At 51.3% G+C, this 21,386-nt stretch overlaps 1 protein-coding gene across 1 annotated transcript; it reads left to right on the plus strand.

Moving 5' to 3' along the window:
- Nucleotides 1-3,020: 3,020 nt before the first annotated feature.
- On the plus strand, nt 3,021-4,923 carry PRR18 (proline rich 18). The gene is given in 5 exon segments (XM_035728714.1): nt 3,021-3,038; nt 3,040-3,198; nt 3,200-3,247; nt 3,249-3,551; nt 3,553-4,923. Coding segments are annotated over 5 exon segments (753 nt in total). The 3' UTR covers nt 3,778-4,923.
- Nucleotides 4,924-21,386: the final 16,463 nt, after the last annotated feature.

The raw sequence follows: 21,386 nt of genomic DNA on the forward strand, positions 1-21,386 counted from the left end.
AAATTAAATGTCATAGGTTAAAAAATATGGACAGTTCTGAATACACATATTTGATTTGGGGTAACTGACCTTTCAAATCAACCAGCTGACTTGAAAGAGTAACTTTTATAACCTCAAGATGAAACATACTCATGTGTTTTAGACGTGGACTCTTGTAGTCTGATGATCCCAGAAATACGGTTGGGGAACTGATAAGCCGATCCCAGAATTCCGATACTCAAGTTGCACTATTTTAATATATAGTTGTGGCCCCATTGTTCTGTTCTGGCACATTGCGCAAAATCCATGCAAATCACAGGTTAGATTTGACCTGATTTCTTGACTGTGGTTGCTTTTCCGTCGCATCCCCTATCCCAGGCTTCTATTTGGCTGCCTGTCCTACTGTGGTTTTCCTTACTGGTAACTGTCACCAGCTCTCCAGTCAACCAGATAGAATGTGTAAGGGACTCGGGCCGTGACAGCGCGGGCGACAGGTGCTGCTTGCCCACGTTCCCAGCCAGGCTCTGCCACTAGGTCTAGCCTCCAGTTTCCAAGGGCTGAAGGGCTCCAGTAGAAGAGGCAGTGGCAGGGAACATCAGTGCACTCATGGTGATGCTCGAGCAGAATCGGAAACAGCCGAGGACCCTCAGGAGCGCTGGCTCCTCCATCAAAGAGCTATGGGAAGTCCTCACCCCTAGCCATGGTGCTTACTGGCCCTTCTGACCTGGCAGGTGATGGGATGGCAAGTGCTCGGCATTCACTTTTCTCCTCGGAGGTCAGGCACACTTCCAGCTTCCCCAGTTTCCAAGCTTCTGGGCTGTGACGGGATGTGTGGGGACCTGGAGAATCCCAGAGACTGTCTGGTCAGATGTGTGCATCACTTTCTCTGCGGGTATGGTGGTGGGCGTGGGCCCATCCCCCACCCACCCCACCCACCCCTGGCAACCCAGGACTGTCCTCTCCCTAAGTGGGGTGGCTCAGGTGTGGGCTGGAATTCTGTTGCTGGGATTGTCCTCAACATCCACTGGAGCTGTGTGATGCCTGGGGCTGCTTCCCCCACTCGACTCCCATTTCCTAGCCGAGCGGAAACAGGTAGGAGCCAGGAGGGTGCCTGTCATGCCCCAATCAGTGTTTGCTAGTCCTTATGCTTATGGGATCGCCCACCCAGCCGCCGCCTCCAACTGCCCTTACTTCTGCAGCACCTAGGAGCTGGGAGGGAGAGATAACCCCATCACTGACACCACCGCAGCTTTTGAACAGCTGGGGTCCATACTCGCATCTATAGGCAACGCCTCTGTTGTTGGTTTCCCTCCGTAGTTTACTTCTGGGGCTGTGCCCACCTTCCCCTCCTGGGTCCTCCTCTGCCTCCCTCCTCTTCTGTCTCCATCTGCTCTCCAGTCCTGTGCCTCTCCCGGCGGGAAACTGTCCACCTGCTGCCACCGCTTACGTACCCGGCCCCACCCCCACCTAGAAACACAGGAACTTGGAATAAAATACACAGGTGCTTTCAGTACCCACCGCAGAGATTTTATGACCTAAATTGTCTCAAACACACTCACTCGCACCCCAGCAGTGGGCAGCGACTGGCCACCCTTGAGGCCCTGGCAGGAAGGGGAAGATGTCTGTGTGAGAGAATGACCGCTGGGCCACTTGTCCTGAAGTTGTGTTTGCACATTTTATGGAGAATATATATGTAGATTTCAGGTGGGTTTCGGTTGTGGTGGAGATTATGGGGCCTAAACCTCCCTCTGCACCCCCAGCCCTGGTGAGAAGTGCTTCTGGCCACCTGTGGAGTTCCATTCTTGCCTGGTGCCCTGATCTGGCGGCCACCTCAACTGAAAACATGGGAGCAGGAGGGGCATGGGGTCTGGACCCTCACACCCTGGAGGTGCTGCTGCTGGGGCACTTTGGAGTTTACCCGCACTTGGTCATGTTCCCGTGTTAGGCCTGAAAAGCATGTCCCATGGAAAAAAATCTCTTGGAGATCTAATGAATGGATAATCCTCCTTAAGAATGCAGGGGCTGCTTATGTGACACTAACTTCTGATGCACTCCTGAGTAACTGTTCACTTGTTCATCTGAACATTGTAGGAGTGTGTTCATGTCTCTACAACTGGAATAGAAGTTGACAGTGAAGATGTCTCATTCATTTTGAACCTCTGTCGTAGCAATAAATCACTGCTTTTGCTCACCCAGTGATCACTCATTAAAAGAACTCAATGTGTCCTATTTCCTATGTTATTATGATATAATTGAAACCGGACTGTTTGCCTATTCATAAAACTAGGTCTTTAATTTCAGATGACTGTCTTTCAGCAGTGGTATTAACATGACAAAAAGGGAACTACAATGATGCCCCGAAGCGCCTTCTCCCCCGCGCTTTTCCGCCGACACTGGAGCGCAGGGCGCGCGGCTAGCCTGGCCAGTCTCCCCGCGGCGGGGGCCTCCCACCATCTTAAAGGCACTGGGCGGTGGTCAAGGACTTTCCCTCCAACGGGCGAGGACTCCGCCTAGGGCTGAGGACGCACCCGGCCCTCCCAGGACCTCTCCCCGCCTCCCGAAGATGAAAACCGGCCCCGGAGGGAGGCGGCGGGCAGTGTCTCCGGCCGCTCCCGCCCGCGCTGCCCCGGCTCCGTGTCTGGTCGCACGCAACAGTCGGTCGTGACACCCGCCGGGCGCTCGACTCCTCCTTCTGCCTCCGCGTCCCGCTCCGCCTGGGCCAGGCTGTGCCCGCGCTCGCCGGGTTTCGGGCGGCTGACGCCTGTCCCCGCCCGCGGATCGGGCCGAGGAGTCCCCGAGCTCGGCGGGGGCGGGGGGGGCGGGGCAGGGGGCGAGCCCCGGCCCGGAAGCAAGGAAGGAAGGGTGCTTCGGCTTACGGACCCTGGGTGGGGGCGCCGGGACGTGACTGAGCCGGGGATGCGGCGGCCGGACGCAGGTGGGTGCGGCGGGAGCACGCGGCGCCGAGCTCGGCCACCCGCGGGGGTGCTCCGGGCCCCCGCGCACCGCCGACTGAGAGCCGCCCGTCTCCTTCCAGGGCGCGGATGACCCGCCGGCTCGACGGGTACCATGCCTTTCCCGCCCACGCCGCCGCGGGCGGCCGCCCGGAGCCCAGGAGTCCCCGCCGCGCGAGCCCCGCCCCGGAGGTCCGGCGCCCCCCGGAGGGCCGCGGCGCCCACCTGCGCCCCGCCTGCGCCCTCACCGCCCGCCGCCGCCGCGGAGGAAGAGGAGGCCCTCAGAGCGGCCCGAGGGGCTGCTGTCCGGCTCCTGGCCCCTCGACCACCCTGAAGAGGCCGCCGGCCCGGCGCGCCCCCCGGCCCAGCCCCTCCGCGCGCCCCCGGCCCGGCCCGCCCGCTCCGGCCCCCAGCTACGCGGGGGCCGCCGGGCCCGACGCCGCCGTGCGCTTCTCGCTGAGCCTGACCCCCGAGGCCGTCCTGCTCCTCCAGAGGCGCCACCTGGAGAAGCAGCTTCTGGTGCGGCCCTGCCGGCCGCCACCCTCGCCCTCGGCCGACGCCAGGCGCCTGCTCGGGCCCTGCCCCTGCGCCCGGCCCGCGGGCCCCGGCCGCCGCCCGCCGCCCCCCCGGCCCCCTGCAGGCCCCCGCCCCGCGCCCCGCGCTGCCGGTGTCGCTGCTCAACGAGAGGCACAAGTATGACGACGTGGAATACGAGGAGGAGCCCCCGGTGGCGGACGAGGGCCTGGTCCGCAAGTGCACGGAGTGGCTGCGCGGCGTGGAGAAGGCGGCCGCCGCGCGCGACCACGCGGGGCCCCTGGACACTCTGCCGCACCTGAGCACGCTGTGAGCCGGCCTGCCCGCTGGCCCCCCGCACCCACGCCCGCGGCCACCGCCGGGGCCCCCCCGCACGCCCTGGGGGCTCCCCGGCACCCGCCGCCACCTTCCTGGCGCCCGCGAGCAGGACCGGCCCCCCCGCTGCCCCGCGCTGGCTTCGTGGACCCGCCGCTCCACCTGGCGGCCTCATCTGCCTTGCACCGCACCCCTCCTGGGCTCCTGGGAGCCTGAAGGGCCGGCGTGAGGCACAGGCTCGCCGGCCGCCGCCACCCCGGCCCGCCTCCTGTCCGGGCTCTCCCCACTCTCGGCCCGGACAGCCCCCCTTTCCCTCTCCCACACCCGTGGACTCTACCCCACGAGCTTGCCTCCCGCAGCATTCTGGCCTCCTCGCTCCCGCACATGCCCTTGGGGCTCAGCTGGTCGGGGAGTAAGCCACGGTGAAAATGCCTCGGGTCGCCCACCCCCTAAGATTCTTGTATGTCCCAGAGACCCTCTGGCTGGGCCAGTGGTCTGTCACTTTCTCGGGTGCCCGGGTCCAAGGAGAGGTGTCGGCTGGCAGGAGCGCATTCACGAGGGTGGCTGTCTGTCGCAGAACTGGGCGTGGGGCTGCATTTATGATTTTGTTTCTCCAAAATAGAAAACATGTCGGGGATGGGAAAGCTTGGAAACTCAAGTTAGCCTAACTTTTCCAACTCGTGAGGGGAAGGGTAGGAACCCCAGCAGTGACTCCACCGGGTGAGTGAGGCTGGATTGGGAGGGGCTCTGTCCACACCCGAGGCCGCGTCCAGGCCCCGGTCCTGCCCGCGGTGCAAGCCTGCACACTCTTGCCCCACGCGTTCACCACGCACGCTCACTCACTCACACCCATAGCGCTCACTTCGTGAACACTTACACTGTCGCTCACAACACTCACTGCTCCACACACTGACATACCACACACTGTCACACTCACATGGCCTCACACTCGGTGCTCTCACACTCAGTGCTCACACACACGCACACACACCTGTCTCTCACAACAGCACACAGCTGTGGGGGTGGTTTTAAAAGGCTGGGTGGAGATGTGAACAGGAGTGAGTCTCAGCTTCTGCTAAAACTCATTGTTTTTATTTGAAGTGCTGCTCACAGAAAGAAAGAAAGAAAGAAAGAAAGAAAGAAAGAAAAAGAAAGAAAAAAGAAAAGAAAAACGCTAACCACGGGGAGAGGGGGAAATCGAAGAGCTGTATGTAGATGTAGAACAGAATGTTCCAGGCCAGAGGAGCAATTTACTGAAGGAAGCAAGTGGGAGTCGCTTCCTGGGGTGTGGGCTAGATGTGTGTGTTTCCAGTATTTTTAATCACTGTGTAAAAATCAGTAACATGGATGTACAGTTGTGTATAGTGATTTAAAAAAAATTCTTATTATTTGAGTAAAGGGTAAAACTCCTCAGCCTTTTAGGAGCCAGCCATCGCCTTCCCCGCTAACTCCAAGCTGATTTCTCGATATTTCCTCCACGCATCTGATTATATTTAACTCTAAGGTTGAGAAGCAAAAACAAATGTCATCATCAGATAAGGCTGGGCATAGAAGAGTAATCCATTACCTCAACTCTGACTTATTTTGTAAAAGTCAATAAGTAGCTGAATGTTTATCATGTTGGACTTTAATGTGGTAAGTCTTAATTACATCTTACATTGAAGCCTTACATTTTTAAAAACCGATTTTATATTTTTCTTGTGATCTTTGCTCTAGTTTCTCTCTCTCTCTCTCTCTCTCTCTCTCTCTCCCCCCCGCACAAATCTAGTCAAGCGTGAAGCATTTAATTCAGCGGGGGCTAGGTCAGCCGCCAGATGAGTTGCCCAAACAAAACCCCTCCCACTGAACAGCCTGTGTTGTCTGAATGCAAAGAGCTCGGTTGTCTTTTATTTAAAATAAATGTACTAATACCAGGGGGGCGCAGGTGGCAATCTGGCCGGGGGTGACATGGAGACGTGTCCCATGGATGCTGCGGCGGAGGCAGAGTGCTGGCCCTCGACGGTGCCCGGCGGGCTCAGAGTGAGCTCAGGGTGCAGCGCGCTAACTTGCTCTGTGTGCGCTCAGCGCAGAGACCAGTCATTGAGAGACCAAGCTTTCTGCTCCTTACAGTAACGCTTTAAAGACTGTCCTAAAGTAATCACTTCTGCAAGCATCTTTCCGTGTCTGCCTGTGTGTGTGTGTGTCCCGGGTCCTGACGCTGCCACAGCATGTGGCTCTGTGTGTCCCTTTCACTTCTTTGTGTCTCTCTTCCCTCCCCCCCCTTCTCTGGGTCCCTGTCCCCATCTCTCAACTGGCTGCAGTGAGACACTGAGCTCTTTCTTCCCATGGCTTTTGTCGAACAGTTTTTTGTGCCTTGTTCTTCACTGTAAAGGCAGATGAGTGGAACATTTATAATTCTCTGTTTGATGACCCTCAATAAAAACAAAAGGTTCTACACACGACACGATGTCTCTTCATGTTGTTGCTGACATACTGAGAAGGTTTTTTGAGTCCCTGTGCTGCACTTTCTTAATGTTCAAATAAAAGAGAAATTCAATGCCTCATGTTTTCTTTTTGAGGAAGATTTTTAAAAAACTGGTCGGGAAGAGATTCCTAAGGTGTTTGGAGTTGGAGTGGGGCGGTCCTTCTGTGTTGTTGCCCCACCCGAGGGCCTGGGATCCAGGGATCGATGAGGGTCCATTGGCTCTGATTACTACCAGCAATGACCAGGATTTTAAGAATTCTAATGATGGTCCAATATTATTGTAGTAAAGCTGTTGGGGGCATCTGGGTGACTCGGTGAAGTGTCTGCCTTCGGCTCAGGTCGTGGTCTCGGGGTCCTGGGATCAAGCCCCATGTCGGGCTCCTTGCTCAGCAGGGAGCCTGCTTCTCCCTCTGCCTTGTGCTCTCTCTCTCTCAAATAAATAAATAAATAGCCTAAAAAAATAAAAAGCTGTTTGGCAGTGATACTTAACCTTGCTTCAAATCGCAAACCCCATGCAAGCTCTTTTCCAAATCCGCTCCCCAGATGTACCACATGACAACAAAACTCTGCGTCCGTGTCAGGAAGCTCACCCCATGCATGCTTACTGGGCCACTTCTTACTTGCTGAAAGTAATTTCAAACTGGTAGGTCACACCAGTTAGAAGTTGAAGGGTTAGTTTGAATAGTAGTGAGGACTATTTGATTTCTAGAAAGGGTGGTATCCCCTAGTAAGTGTGGTTTAGAATTCTTTAGAATTCTTTAGAATATTTGGGTTCACAGAGGAAAAAAAATAATACAAGGTGTCCATGGAAGTAAGACGGTTGGGAACGTGCTCTCTCTGTGGAAGTGCTGGTATTATGTCAGATTTTCCCGTGGCCGCGCTGTCCTGCAGCAGGGGGCAGGAGCCCCCACCGCAGAGGCTGAGCCTTCAGGGTGGGGGTGAGAGATCATCTAACACCACGGTGCAAGCGAAATGCATGTAACATTCTAGAGACTGGGCATATATGACCTAATTCCATATGTTTAGGGAATACCCTAGCACTTCAAGACAGACTTTTATGTTGATCTCCTTTATTTCTGGAAAAAGGAGATGGCAAAAGTCAGAACCTTTAGGTTTGTGGTTTCCCTGGAAAGTGCCCAGTTCCGCCAGGTGGATGATCTACGGGATCTGCTCATATTAAACTTACTCTGACCCTGCACTTTTGCACCTGTTTTTTAGCATGGAAATTTCAGCCAAAGCAAGTCCTGAACTATGTCTATGCAGAATGAGCAGTAAGAACACCTGTGTGTTGCCCGTAATACACACAGACGCCGTTGTCACCTGCGGGGTGCTTGGAGTGGCCCAGTTCGGACCAGCATCACCTTGTCCAGTTGGAGGCGGCTTCTCCCACGGCCTGGGATGGGAGCCTCAGGCCCAGGTTAGAGACTGAGCACGTCTCTGGTGTGGTCCGGGAAAACATCCCTTCCCGTGTTTAAAGGTCAAAGACAGATTTTCCATACTGATGCTGTCCGGTGTCAGCCGTATCCCATTAAATGTCTTTGTGTCCTCTTCTCTAAAATGGGGATAAGATGACGAAGCAGATCCTGGTAAGGATTATGATGAGATGTGTGTAAAGCATTGGGGACAACCTCTGCATGTCACCAGCTCAAGGTCAGCTGGAATTATTACTACCTCAAAAAAACCTCACTACTCATTATAAGACATTAGTCTCTGGCAATTATATGTGCAAAATCAATACCCAACTTGGTTATAATATTCTGAGGTTTTTCTGTCTAATGCATACCTGTGGTGGGGGATCTACACGTTTATTTTCCTGAGGAGTTTAAAAATAAAAGTGTCTATTGTGCTTTACCTTCTTATTTCAAAATTATTTATAATTTATGTTCTGAATACAAAATTTACCTCTGAGCTGGTAGCAAAGACAAAATTAAAAATAGTAAGTTATATAATTTCAATATCCAATAATGAGAACACCGACCCATTACAGAGACAAACTTTTTCTTGGAGAAAACGATTTTTGTGTTATGTTTATATTTGTATACAACACAATGGACAGTATCCTTAAATGCAGTTTCTGGAAGATGCATAGATGTTCTTCATATCAATACTTGTTCTTGATAAAAGCCAGTGGGAGAATATCCAGTTGCATCCTCTCCCACATTGGCCCATCCCGTCTTGCAGACGTGGGTTATATGGAAACCTGCAAAAAAAATGGTAGAGATTCTTTAGGAAGTAGTTTTAGATCATTAAGTACTGGCTAAAAACTCTAGAAAATTGTATATGAATTCCTGAACTTTTAGGTCTCAAAGACTAAGTTCTTGAGGGAGGCCAAATAACTTTTGTTTATGTGGATTCTATCCTCCAACACTTCCTGCATTAGAAATAAAAACCAAGACCCTAAAAGGGCCTGGGGACCCTCAAAATCTTAGGGCCACACTGTGAGAACCACTACATCTGACGTACTGGGAAAACATTTCAAGATACAGATGATCTGGACCCCAAACCTAGAGACCCTAATTCAGGAGATCTGAGAGGGGGCCCCACAGGAGCTGGGACGCGCCTGGGTTTGGGAACCACTTCTCTAAAAGGAGAAGTACCGGGAAGTCCTCAGGGATCTTGCCAATTATGTTTGTCATAAAAGACCCCAAATGTCAATATCAGAATCTCCTTTTCTAGGGGCCAAACCCCTCTCCCAGCCACATGTTAGTCATGGCATGGAGAGCGAAACATGGTGACCCAAATGGAGAAAGTTATCACAGGTCGGTGTTGGCTCTTGGCGCAGAGTGCCCGTGGGAGCCATGGCGCTGGCAACACTGGACATCCCGCTTCTGGAGGCCTTGCCTCTGACCTTCCTATTCCAGAGTCCCTGCCATCCCCTGAACCGCATTGCACAACTCTACGCCACAACGTTACCGGGGGGGGGGGGAGCGGTGTCCGGGGAGGACTGTGGACATCCTGACTGACGTATTGAAAACCATCTCCAAGTGGTGCACATTGCTCACAATTTCCTGATTTTCCATGCCAACTCTAATAGATACAGATAGAATACCTTACTTTGAGCAGGGTAGTATTCCAGTGGGCCCGGAATAATTCATTCACCTATTCAGCAAATCTCTACCCTGTTTCTACTGGATGAGGGGTACCTGAGATGCAAAACTAGTTAGACGCTGCTCTCTAACTGAATGAACCCACCTGTTAAACAGCATAATTTAGGAGACCGTCCGCCAGGAGCAATGACGGTGGTTGGACCACACTTACCACTGAGCTGTTCTTCAGGACACCAATGGGTCTGTGCCCATAGCTCAGGCCGCCATAGACAGACCATGGGCTTCGACAGCAGACATGTATGTTCTCACGGTTCTGGAGGCTCGAAGTCCAAAATCAATGTACTAACAAATTCAGCATCTGGTGAGAGCTCCCTTCCCGGGCTTGCAGACGGCTGCCTCCTCACTGTGTGCTCACATGCCCTGTCCTCCATGGACAGCGTACAGCGGAGAGAGGCCTCCAGGGTCTCCTCCCCTTCCTACAAGGACGCCAGTCCTACTGGATCAGGGCCCGCCCCTATCACCTCCCCAAGGGCTTCAGCTCCAAATACAGTCACGCTGGGGCTTAGGGCTTCAACATGTGAATTTTGGGGTGACATCATTCAGTCCATAACATGGTCCATGATTTTGGGTGTTTTTTAAGGTCATTTATGTATGACAGTAAGATAGGATCATCAATTTCCTCCTACCATTAAGGTTCGCTTGCGCATGCACGCGCACACATACATACACACACACACACACACACACACACACACACACACACACTTTTGGGAAGCATAAAGAGGTGAGAAAAGAAATTTTTACTGAAATCTGAAAAAAAAAAAGTCCCTCTTCTCTATTTCTATACACAAGGACATGGAGGTGAAGAAATTTGCCCTGCTGGTCAGAAGGGCTCCAGCTGGATTGTAACCTAACATTTTAAAGATTTGTTTTGCCCTCCATCTCTCTTTTTTTCCTTTTCTGTGTTTGTTTCAGTGTTAACTCTTGTGCTGGAGTTCCTGATGGGGTCTTCGGTGGTGGGTGCCTGGTGGTGGGAGGGGATGTGCAGGGGGAGGCTTGGGTGTGGCGGGGGTTTGGCCCCGTGAGCGTGCTCTGCACTCGTTGGGGTCGCACGCGCTGTGGGGCCTGTGGGGCCGTGCGCGCTGTGGGGCTTCGCTGCCTGGCCCCCTGTGCTCTCCCGCCATGCGCACTTATACAAGCGGCCTTCTTCATCCTGTTTCTCTTCTTTTCCCAGCTCTCCTCTCTGCCCTTCTTCTGAGCACCTCCTGGCTGCTTTTCTGCTTCCTGAAAGTCGTCTTCCAGGGCTGCTGCTGTTGCTGGGACACTGTTACTGCTGTTGTTTCTGGCTGATGCCCAGTTATGTTCCTGTCTCTGTGGGGGTGGAGACCAGCAATGAAGACGTGATGAGAGAGGCAGTGGGCCTCTTGCAGGGCCTGTGGGGAGCCCTAGCGCCCTTCCCTTTCCTTTCTGTGTCTGCATCTTTGCACACACAGGCATACTTGCACAGACACACACGTGTGGATTCACATGCACACGGACATGTGCCCAAACACTCGTGCACACACACACACACACACATGCCCCTACAGAAACAGTTATGGGAGCCGTTGCACTTGAAGTGATGGGACTTGATTCTAAGTCACATCCAACAGGGTCTCTAAAAATGCTGAGCGCCTATGAGTAGTCACCTTGAAAAATTCTGCATGGTCTCCCTTTGATGGTGCTGAATACTGAATTTTTTTTTTTATTTTATTTGACAGAGAGAGACACAGCGAGAGAGGGAACACAAGCAGGGGGAGTGGGAGAGGGAGAAGCAGGCCTCCTGCAGAGCAGGGAGCCCGAAGCGGGGCTCGATCCCAGGACCCTGGGACTGTGACCTGAACCGAAGGCAGACACCCAACGACTGAGCCACCCAGGCGCCCCTGAATACTGAATGTTGAAAAGGAAACTGTCCACTTCCCACACCCTCGCCCCGGTTCTGTTGGTGAAGCACTATTTTTCATTTCTTAGCGTTTATGTCATAGTTGACAAGTGTCAGGGTTCAAAACACTTGAGCCATGAAAGAATTATAATTCACATGTGATGAGCGATGCGGGGTAAGAGTTTGTGGAATGAATGAGTGAAGACTGCTACTCATGAATTCATTTGTCTGTGTGATATTATGAAATTCAAGAAGACTCTCATTACACCTACAAGCATCAGTGACTAGAACAGGAATGAGGACACATCAATAGCTCAACTCTGTGGGTAGGTGATAGACAGACAGTGGAGACAGAGTACTGAATGTCTATGTCTCCCCAAAATTTCCGTGTTGAAACCTAACCCCCGATGCGATGGTATTAGCACCTAGAGGGAAGTGATTAGGTCATGGGATGGAGTCTTCATAAAAGAGGTTTGTGCCCCGTGAGGAGTACGTGTCTGTGTGGAAGCCCCCAGCCAGCAGTGTTCCTTTAGGGCAGCTGAAACTAAGACAGAAATATCAATATGTATACAGGTGGATAGACAGATGATATAGACAGACAGACAGGCAGACAGGGCTGAGCACCTGCCCCATCACCTCTCAGGATGTGCTGCTCCTTGTCTGTTGGCTCTCAGCTCCATCCCCTCCGTGCATCGTCAGCATCTCCCGGACTCCCGCCAGCCGCCTCCTGGTTGCAGTCTGCACTGGGAGGACCGCAGACCACCGGAGGCGCAAGGGATGGAGGACACTGTGTTCCCTTTTGCTTCCCCAGACCTTCCAACACTTAGAAGCCAATGCACTCTGTTAGATTCCCCTGCCTGAAGTTCTACAGTGGTTTCTACCTGGTGGTGATGCACCGGGGCTCATAGAGCCAGTGCACACTGTGACTCCTGGAGGTGGCTTCCTCCACATGTCCCCACCTGGTACCTTCAACACCCAGGAGGGCTGAGATGCTGTGCTAACCGCATGGGCACGTTGGTCCTCATAGCAACCTTCCTTCTATTTACAGGTGTAGAAAGAGTTTTAAAGGGTAAAGAGCTCACACCGACACCTCAAAATGATCCAGCTGTTGAGCTGGGCGTCATACCCAGGTCTACCTGAGGTCCGGTTCCTGACCTTCATGCAAAGGAGACAGCTTAGTGCTGTGGGTCCACAGGGGGGCATGCAGCTGAGCACTGCGGCAGACACGATGAGCAAACAGCAAGGACTGTGCACAGTGTGACTTCGAGGAAGCTGCTTCAAGGTGGGCTTTTAGGAAACTTGATGTTTCTGTGGAACATTGATTTAAAACTCTTCATGAGTAAAGATCACAACAGAAGTCAACAAACCAGGGTACCAACAATAGAGAAAATGAACATAAACTTAAGTTGGTTCTTTTTAAAGATTAAATTGAGCAACCCGTAGTAAGACTCAAGAGAAAAAGAAATTTAAAAAATATCACAAATTGCTTAGATCAGGAGCAACAGATATGGCTGTAACTACAGATCCTACAGATTTTGAAATGGTAATCAGACAAGAGCCCGGACTGAAAGCAAGGGCCCAGCCTCCAGCCTCCAGCCTCCTGCCAACAGCGTTGCTCAGAGCAGGCGCTGAGCAATGTTTTCTCTGCATTATTTCAGAAAATATCATTTTTCTGAGATCCCTGTCTAGTTTACCAAACAGTAAAAATAGCTGATATTCATAACTGAGGCGTGCATGTTTTTGACTTTGTGATGTGCTTCATCAGATTGGATGCGGGGAGGACTTTGCCTCTATTTCCTTAAGCAAAAGAACAGGTACAATTCCTCAGCACACGCAGTCACTAATACGTGGGGAAAGATATTTTCTTCTTGCAAGGGGAGCTTGATTTGCACGGCCACACCAGTCGGGGAGAGGAGTCTGTTCTGCCTCAGTGGGCATTCTCCACCTCCCCAACCACAGCATCCCACGGTGTCCCCAGTGTCCCCCAGTGTCCACTGTCCCATGGTGTCCAGGGCGTCCCACGGTGTCCCACAGTGTGCCGTGATGTTCCATAGTGTCTATGGGGTCTCACGGTGCCCAGTGCTGTCCACAGGATCGCGCACTGTCCCCTGTGGCCCATCATGTCCTCCGTGGCCCACAGGTTCGCTCTTCTTGCCCGGCTGTGGCCTGTGTCTGAGCAGCTCCAGTATGCGGGGCCACGGACCAAACCTGTTTTGCCTTTTCAGTGCAGCAGTAAGGGGACTAGTCTTCATTTCTGGTCTTAACATTCACCACTGGTTTGGACAACACTCCTTGGCCAGTCGTGTAAACAAAGGGGGGAGATTCTATGTGACGTGTGGTACAGTGACAACAGGACTCAGAGCCAATGCCTGGTAGTTACCGCCGGGGGTACTGGGATTGCAGGGGAGACGTGGTCTCCCCACTTCCCTGCTCCTTGTGCTCGTTGGTGCATAGGGCAACAGCTCTGCAAATTGAGGCGGGACAGCCTCAGGCCTTGCGTGGACTTTGCCACTTTGTGAGCAGAAGGCCAGCACCCTTCAGCTTCAGATGATTGTACAGGAATTACAAAGTCATGTGTGTTTTACTAGTTTATCGCACAGCGGAGGGTGGAAATGGGGTCATGTGGTTGCTGTGACCAAAGCACGGAAAACTCATCCCAGGGCGTCGCTGAGAAGACACTGGGGTGAAGCCCACCACCTGGCAGATGCCGACGGAGAGAGGGGCGCGGGGTCCAGGCTCATAGTGGTGCCTGCCGCTGGCTGGGGCCTGGGTCCAGCAGGTTCTTGGGGGGACCTCTCCGGCCAGGGGCCGCGACGGTGGGGGGCTGCTCGGGTGGCCACAGCGACTCGGCACTGACATGATCTCACCCACAGGCTCTGCTTTCTATCCCCACCTGAGTGTCTCCAAGCCCCCCGCACCTTTTCTGGGGACACCTGTCTGTGCTAAGAGCCTAGCAACTGCTAGAAGAACCTACTCTCCCACAAACAGTGGAACATTTGCCAGAATTTTAGAAAGATGTGGTCAAAATGTTGTGAACGTGGCCCAGAATGAAGGGACCCCCGCCTAAAGAATGGGGAAAGGTGAGCCATGTTCCGGCGAGGCTGAACTGACCACATGGGTAATGTTTCCCCCGGTGTAGTATTTTCATCCCACTTTCCTGTGTTCTGGAATTGCCAACACGGCTCGTTGGGGACTCAGTGAGGAGCGGGGGCACAGACGGGAGGAGATCTGCTGGCCGAGAAAGAGCCCTGTGCTTTCTGGCCAGGAACGCAGCTGCTCCCGGCTTGAATGGGGACCAGGGACGAGGCTGGACGTGGCCTGGTTCCCTGATTCCTGTAGCCCCCTGCCCACCACCAAATGCGGAACATACTTGTCAGTGGCCTGAAGACTCTAACTTTGCCCTGAAGCACAAATATTGATAGGCCTGGGCATGCAAGGCGACGGAGGGGCCCCATTTGCTCCGGAGTAAGTTGTTGGGGTTCTTTTTTCTCAAGGAACAGGGGAAGGCATGGAACATTTGGAGAGGTGGAGGGTGGGGGGCACAGCAGATGGGGGACTTGTGAGTGCAAGGGACACTGTTGGCTGGGCATGGGCTGTCACACTGTTGGGTCTGTTGCCCTAGGGGAGGGGAGGAGAAGCCTGGGGAGCAGGGGCGGGGGGGGCCCCTGGTGTGCACTTTGTGAAGTGCCCCGGGTTGCCCCCTTGGCCCACCCTCCCAGGCCCCTTTCCTGGGCCGGGCACAGGCCAGCCAGGGCTCCAACCCCACCCCGTCCTGTAGGCCCGACCAACCCTCCAGAGCTTAAAACACGTATACTTCTCTGTGGGAAACGCCTTCAGCGCCTGTTTTTAAGGAATCCAACCCAAACTGATATTATTACATCATTATTCGAACATATGCTTGACATGTTTTGGACCCTGTTCCTGGGAGACATGTGGACAGAAGCATCCAGCGCTCTGTGCTGGCACGGACGGACTTTCTGGAAAGGTCCGGAGTCGCTCCGTCAGTGTGTCTCGGAACCCTGACCGCTGTGAGATACACCAATTCCTTTAGCTCTGATGGAGCCATTAACCCCTCCACATGGAACCACAGAGAATGGAAGTTGTTCCTCAGCCCCCTCTCGTTGCCAGAACGTGACTAACCGACCCTGGTGTGGCGTGCTGATATTGTTGGCTTGTTCTGCAAGTCAAGAGACCATGAATTCCCATGCCTGGTCTTGGGAACACTCTCCCAGGCACGTCCCAGGACCATCTGTGGGCGCCTGCCGCCAGGAGGGCACATCCAGATGTCTTTCAGGAACCGTAAACGGGCTACATTCCGCAGATCTGCTCTTCGATATCCCTGAACGACCAGTGAGAGGTTTTTAGTGGATTGTGTTGACATTATACAAGTTTGTTTACCAGTCATTCTGGAAGCGCCCAGAAGCTGTCTCACATGATTCTGCAATCCCAGATACTTGACAGATGGAAACAGGAAATTCTGCCATATGGAACACATGCCTGATCAGGCCTCACATAGTAAAATACTTTTCAGTTAAAGCTTGCTTTTCTTTCTTTCTTTCTTCTTTCTTTCTTTCTTTCTTTCTTTTTTCTTTCTTTCTTCTTTTCTTTCTTTTTCTTTCTTTCTTTCTTTCTTTCTTTCTTTCTTTCTTTCTTTCTTTCTTTCTTTCTTCTTTCTTTCTTTTTTTAAGATTTTATCTATTTATTTGAGAGAGGGGGGGGGGAACACAAGCAGGGGGAGCGGGAGAGGGAGAAGCAGACTCCCTGCGAAGCAGGGAGCCCGATGCGGGGCTCGATCCCAGGACCCTGGGACCATGACCTGAGCCGAAGGCAGATGCCCAACTGACTGAGCCACCCAGGCGCCCCCCAGTTAAAGTTTTCTTTATCAGACTTTTTTTCATTATAAAATCCCACGTGCTCAGTGTGACCAAAGATACCAAACGTACAAAGAAAAAGGAGTCCTTGTTCCTGGCGCCGCAAGGCCCTCCTCGCTAAGTAGCCACGATGAATCTAGAGTGGGTTCCTCCAACCTTCTCCAGTCAACATTAGGGTTACCATTATCCTTGCTTGTTGTGATGCTAGGCTATGCATTTTGCAATTAAAAAAAAGAAGAAGATAAATGAAATTATTTTTTTAAAGGGTACTTAAGAAAATACTCAACTGATGTTAGAAAAAAGCCTCACACCCTTGTCCAGCAAAAGAAGTTGATTTTCTCAGTGTGACTCAAAGGGGTCCCGGGCCCCACCCCCGTGGTCTCCAAGGACGAGGCAAACAGGCTGGTGGTTGTCAGGCTCCAAAATAATTGGAGTGTTAGTGTGGGCATGAAGCTGCTCCGGGGCCCCGCCTCTCAGCGAGGGACCCCCCCACACACACACCTGTGCCCCTCAGTAAGAGCCAGCATCCCCCGGGCTGCCAGCACCTTCACATGATCTCTTGATGACTGCTGTCATTCCTGGATAGAGGGAATTGCAGGCCTACCCCTTCATCATAACCACCAATTCTGGATTTTCCAGGGACATTCTAGTGCACGAGGATTCTTTCCCCATGTCACTTACAATGTCACGTGGGGAGAAATAGACATTTCATCACACGGACATGGCCGTGTGCGGCCGGGGTGGGCATCTTCCCTCTGCCGGCTGTAAGGGTTCAAAGCCCCTTTACGGGTTCTTCCATAGGAGCCTCTTCCAGCCATGTTAGAATAAATAAGGAGCACCTCAGTGCACAGTAAACCCAAAGTGAAAAAGTGATCACCTTTAGTCAGAATTTCCTCTGTCTCTTGGTCAAATAATAATTGCTTAAAATAATAAGAAACCACACCAAAAAACAAGCCCAGGGCAAGGTATACTCCTGTGCTCTCCAGCTTAAGGCCACCATCAAAACCAACACATGAGAGACTGGTAAATAAATTTAAAAAACCCTCACATGGCTTCCAGAGCTCCCTCGGGATTCTCAAGAAGTCTCTTCTATTCATATATCAACTAATTTGACTACAGGTCATTACTCATTTATTTTTCCATTCTCAAAAACTTAAGGGGCACCTGAGTGGGTCAGTCGTTAAGCACCTGCCTTCGGCTCGGGTCATGATCCTGGGGTCCTGGGATCGAGCCCTGCTCAGCAAGGAGTCTGCTTTTCCCTCTGCCCGTTCCCCTGTGCCTACACTCTCTCTCAGATAAACAATCTTAAAAAAAAACAAAACAACTTGGTGTCTTCTAGAAGCTTACAATCAAGTACAAATTTTATAAATCATAATAAATAGAAGCACTACATCTCTAATGACATTTTAACAACCTCATGGCTATATAATAGTAAAATTTAAATTATTATTTAGAATTATAAAAAATTTAAATTAAAATTAAAATTTAAAAGGTGAAAAGTCACCTAGAAGCAAAGGAAAAGAGAAGGCTCCCTGTGATCACTGTTATCTTGGTTAAAAAGATTAATTTGCTCTTGTCTCCCCTTTTCTGGGTTTCTTTAAGCAGGCAAAGAAATAAGATTTAAACAGAAGTACTTCATGCCTTTGCATGTGGAATTAAATATCAGCTAGGATTTGAACATGGATGTGGTTCGTCTTTAAGTTGATACTTAATTCTCAGAATGAAACAGTGTGGATCCGTTCCTCCCGACCTTCCATTCACGGAAGGACTGAATGAACCGTTACTGACCCCCCGTAATTACGATTTGAAGCCCCTGTTTGGCCTTTCTCACTCCTGTAAACCATTTATTCATACTGTTACGCATAGTTACGCATAGTTAACGCATACCTTGGAATGTTGGTGTTCTCTGGTGGTGTTAAAGGAAAGGTAATAATTGAGGAGCTCGGGTGGGGTGGGGGTGGGGGTCCTGTCCTGCACAGGTGTCTGGCCCACACCTGAGGCCGGTCCTTATCCCTCCCTTCAGCTCATTGTCGTCTCCCGCTACTTCCCGCACAAACTCCAAACGTGCAGCCACCAACAGGTGTTCCTGTAGGCGTCTGTGCCGAAGTCGCTGTCACGCCTGAAAGCTCAGGTACCACCTCCTTCCTGGAACCAACCCTCCACCCACAGCTCCCTTTCCCGTTCCCGCCTGACTTGGGCGATAGTCCACCTGAGCTGCAGCTATTTTTTGCCCATAAAAGGGGGACTTGCATTCTGATTTCGAAGCGTGTGGAGAAATCTATAGGCAGGTGGGATGACCCAAGCAGAGATTTCAGGTGAATCAGATGAAACCGTGTTCTGGGGGTCACCCAATTTTCTACCCACTGGTTCGGACGGTTCCGTCTTATCTGTGGGATGTTCTAAGTCAGGGAGGGGGGATCATCCATCACCTTGAGACTTTAGCAATCAGTTCATAATGGAACATTTTCCCTGTTTACTCTTTGATTACCTTTTCTATTCATCTTTACCTAAAGTGTTAGGTGGCCAAATAAGATCGTCATCTGCTGATTTCCCAACATAACAGCAAGAAAGTTGGTGACTCAAAATCCATTCATGAGGAGTGCCCGTAGCAACCAGAAATGGGCAAACAGTTTGATGTCCTTTCGCTAACAAGAATGCAAGTGAGGGGCCCTGGACGCTGGGAAGGTATGGGCGGTTTTTGACATTGCTTCTTCGGTTTTAGATCCTGCTAGTCACTAATGCAGGGATTCCTGTGCCGTGGCTTCTGCGAGACCTGACCTGCAGCTGTGTTTGCGACTTGCCAGCTTCTACAGGCTGCAGAACATGATAGCGCTCTGTGTGTTTTCAGTTCTCGGAAGTGACTAGTCAAGAATCATCTGGGCAGGAGCTACACACTAGCACATCCAGGGAGCTCGGTCTACTTATTAAGTCAAAGCAAATGACTTCCTAACCTTGATTTTCACCAGCCATAAAAGCATTTAAGTAGAGAACAGAGAAAGCAAAATCTATTTTTAGGGTTCTTTGGTTTCTGGAAATAGAAACCAACTCTGCTCCCACTTGAGCAAAAAAGGAAAGTTCTGAGAGGGCATGGGTCCAAGGAGGATGGGAGGGGAGGCTGAGCAAGCAGGCTGAGGGAAGGGTGGGTGGGCTGCAGGCACCGAAAGGGGGTCTGTCAGGGTCTCGGGGAGAGGGCGATGGTGGTTTGACCTCACATGTTGGTGGGGGGGGACGGGGGAGATGGGGTTATTTGACCAGAGACGGGCAGGGTGATGCTGCCACCACTGCAGCTCAGGGACGTGGAGCACCCACGCTGTGCTGGGCACCCTACGTGCCTTGTGCCACCCGGCAGCCACAGTCATTCACTTACCAGGTGCCCACCAGGGGCTGGCGCTGGTTTGACACCTGGGATGTGTGTTTGTAGGGGGTTCGTGCAGGCAGAAAAAGACAAAGCAGGTCGGATGAGACGATCAGGTGCGGTGGGGGTGGCAGGCTGCAACACTGGGTCAGGTAACTGGGTAGACACCAGTGGGAAGGGGAGTCTGAGTAGAGACATTAAGAAGGGGAGGGGCTGGCCGTCAAGTCTGGGGGGCTAGTGGTCAGGCAGGGAGTCAGGTAAGTTGGGGGACTGAGCCACAAGGAACTCAGGTGCATGAGCCACGAGCCCAGAGGAGAGTTGTGGGAGTAGGGCAGATCACATAGGGTCTTGCAGGGACCCCCATGAGGACGGTATGAGACACGCAGGTTTAAGAAGTCGCCCGTCCAAGTCTACATAGCTATTGTGTGGTAGAGCTGGAAGCTAACGCTAAAGAATTATCTGCCTTCCACGGTCCCCAGGAAGGACCAGCGTTCGGCCAGCGTTGCCGCACCACGGGGACTGTCCCCTTAGCTCTGTCCATGGGCCACTGTCCCCCAAACTGAGACTCTGACCCCTCATGAATGCTTCACCAGCTTTCTAAGTGGAATGAGGATGGTTATTTGTATCCTGAGGGTCCATATTTGGCTTCCGGGCAATACTATTGTATTGGACATTTTCATCTGGCTTTGTCTCACTCACCAACAAAAACACCTGATCAAGGGCAAAAAAAAAAAAAAGCCTATTTCTTAGGAGATGAAGTATTTGAATATGGTACAACACAGATGAAAGGGAACAGGATGATTCTGGGACGGTTTCCCAAATATTTGGTGCGTAGGAATAAACCATTGACATCAAATGATAGTTTCTTCTACATATCAAAGTTGAATGATGAACTCTTATTCTTTTTTAATAACTAGGTTTTTCTTACTTGTAAAAGACCTAGGAGATATGGTCTTACGATCTACTATTGGGTATCTACACGATCTACTTAGGGGATATGGAGTCACGATTCTTTTATTAGGCATCACCTCTTCTCTCATCTCTGTGTGTCTCCCATTAACACATGTGCATATACAAGGAGAGCTTTTGCAGATTCACATGAGGATGTTCTCACAGTGTTAAATATTTTCCTACCACATGACTGTATTGCTCTGTAGTTTTTCACTATTACCATAATTTTTATTTATTTGTTATTTTATTTTTTTACCATAATTTTTAAAGCAAATTCCCTAAACAAATACTTGACTGGTCCCCCCTCTGGGGCATTGTAATAGCACCGTGGTGAGTGGCTGTGCCCACCGAATTTGTATATTTGTGAATTATGACGAACACTTTGTTGACAGTGATGTTCATGCATCTTTATGTGCATCTCTGTGTTTTCTTGGGATGAGGTTCAGGAAAAGGGAGCTGGGAGTATGAACATACTGAATTGTCTTTGATGACTTTTCCTCCAGAAAGTTTGTACCAATGTTCACACCACAGTGTGTCTGAGAATGTCCCTTCCATTCACCTGCAAATACACAGCATGATCATTTTTTAAAATGTTAATTTGATAGGCAAAAAAAAAAAAAAAGACATCTTGGTGGATCTCTTTGATTAATGGTAAAGTCAAATTTTTTATTTATTTTTGTGTGGTTAACTATATTTCTTCTTTGACACTATTGTTTGTTTTTTAAAAGTATTCTGTTCTGCATGTGAAATGTGACAATAATTACTAACGTCATGAAGTGTTTAGTGTCTGCTAGACTTTCTTTCCAATGGCGGACATTCCTCTTAACCAGACTTGACATTGGCCCCTCTGAACCTCGTCCTTGGGCCCCGTCCATGGCCCTGTTGTAGCAAGAATCCTGCTCAGTCTGTTTGGAGAGGGTGCCCATGCTCCACGCCTGGCCACTGTGGCCTGCCTTCACCTGGGGTGTCTCCGTGGGTGATTCTCTGTGCACTGACCC

This window comes from Zalophus californianus, chromosome 7 (genome assembly GCF_009762305.2).
Source record: "Zalophus californianus isolate mZalCal1 chromosome 7, mZalCal1.pri.v2, whole genome shotgun sequence".
Classification (NCBI taxonomy): domain Eukaryota; kingdom Metazoa; phylum Chordata; class Mammalia; order Carnivora; family Otariidae; genus Zalophus; species Zalophus californianus.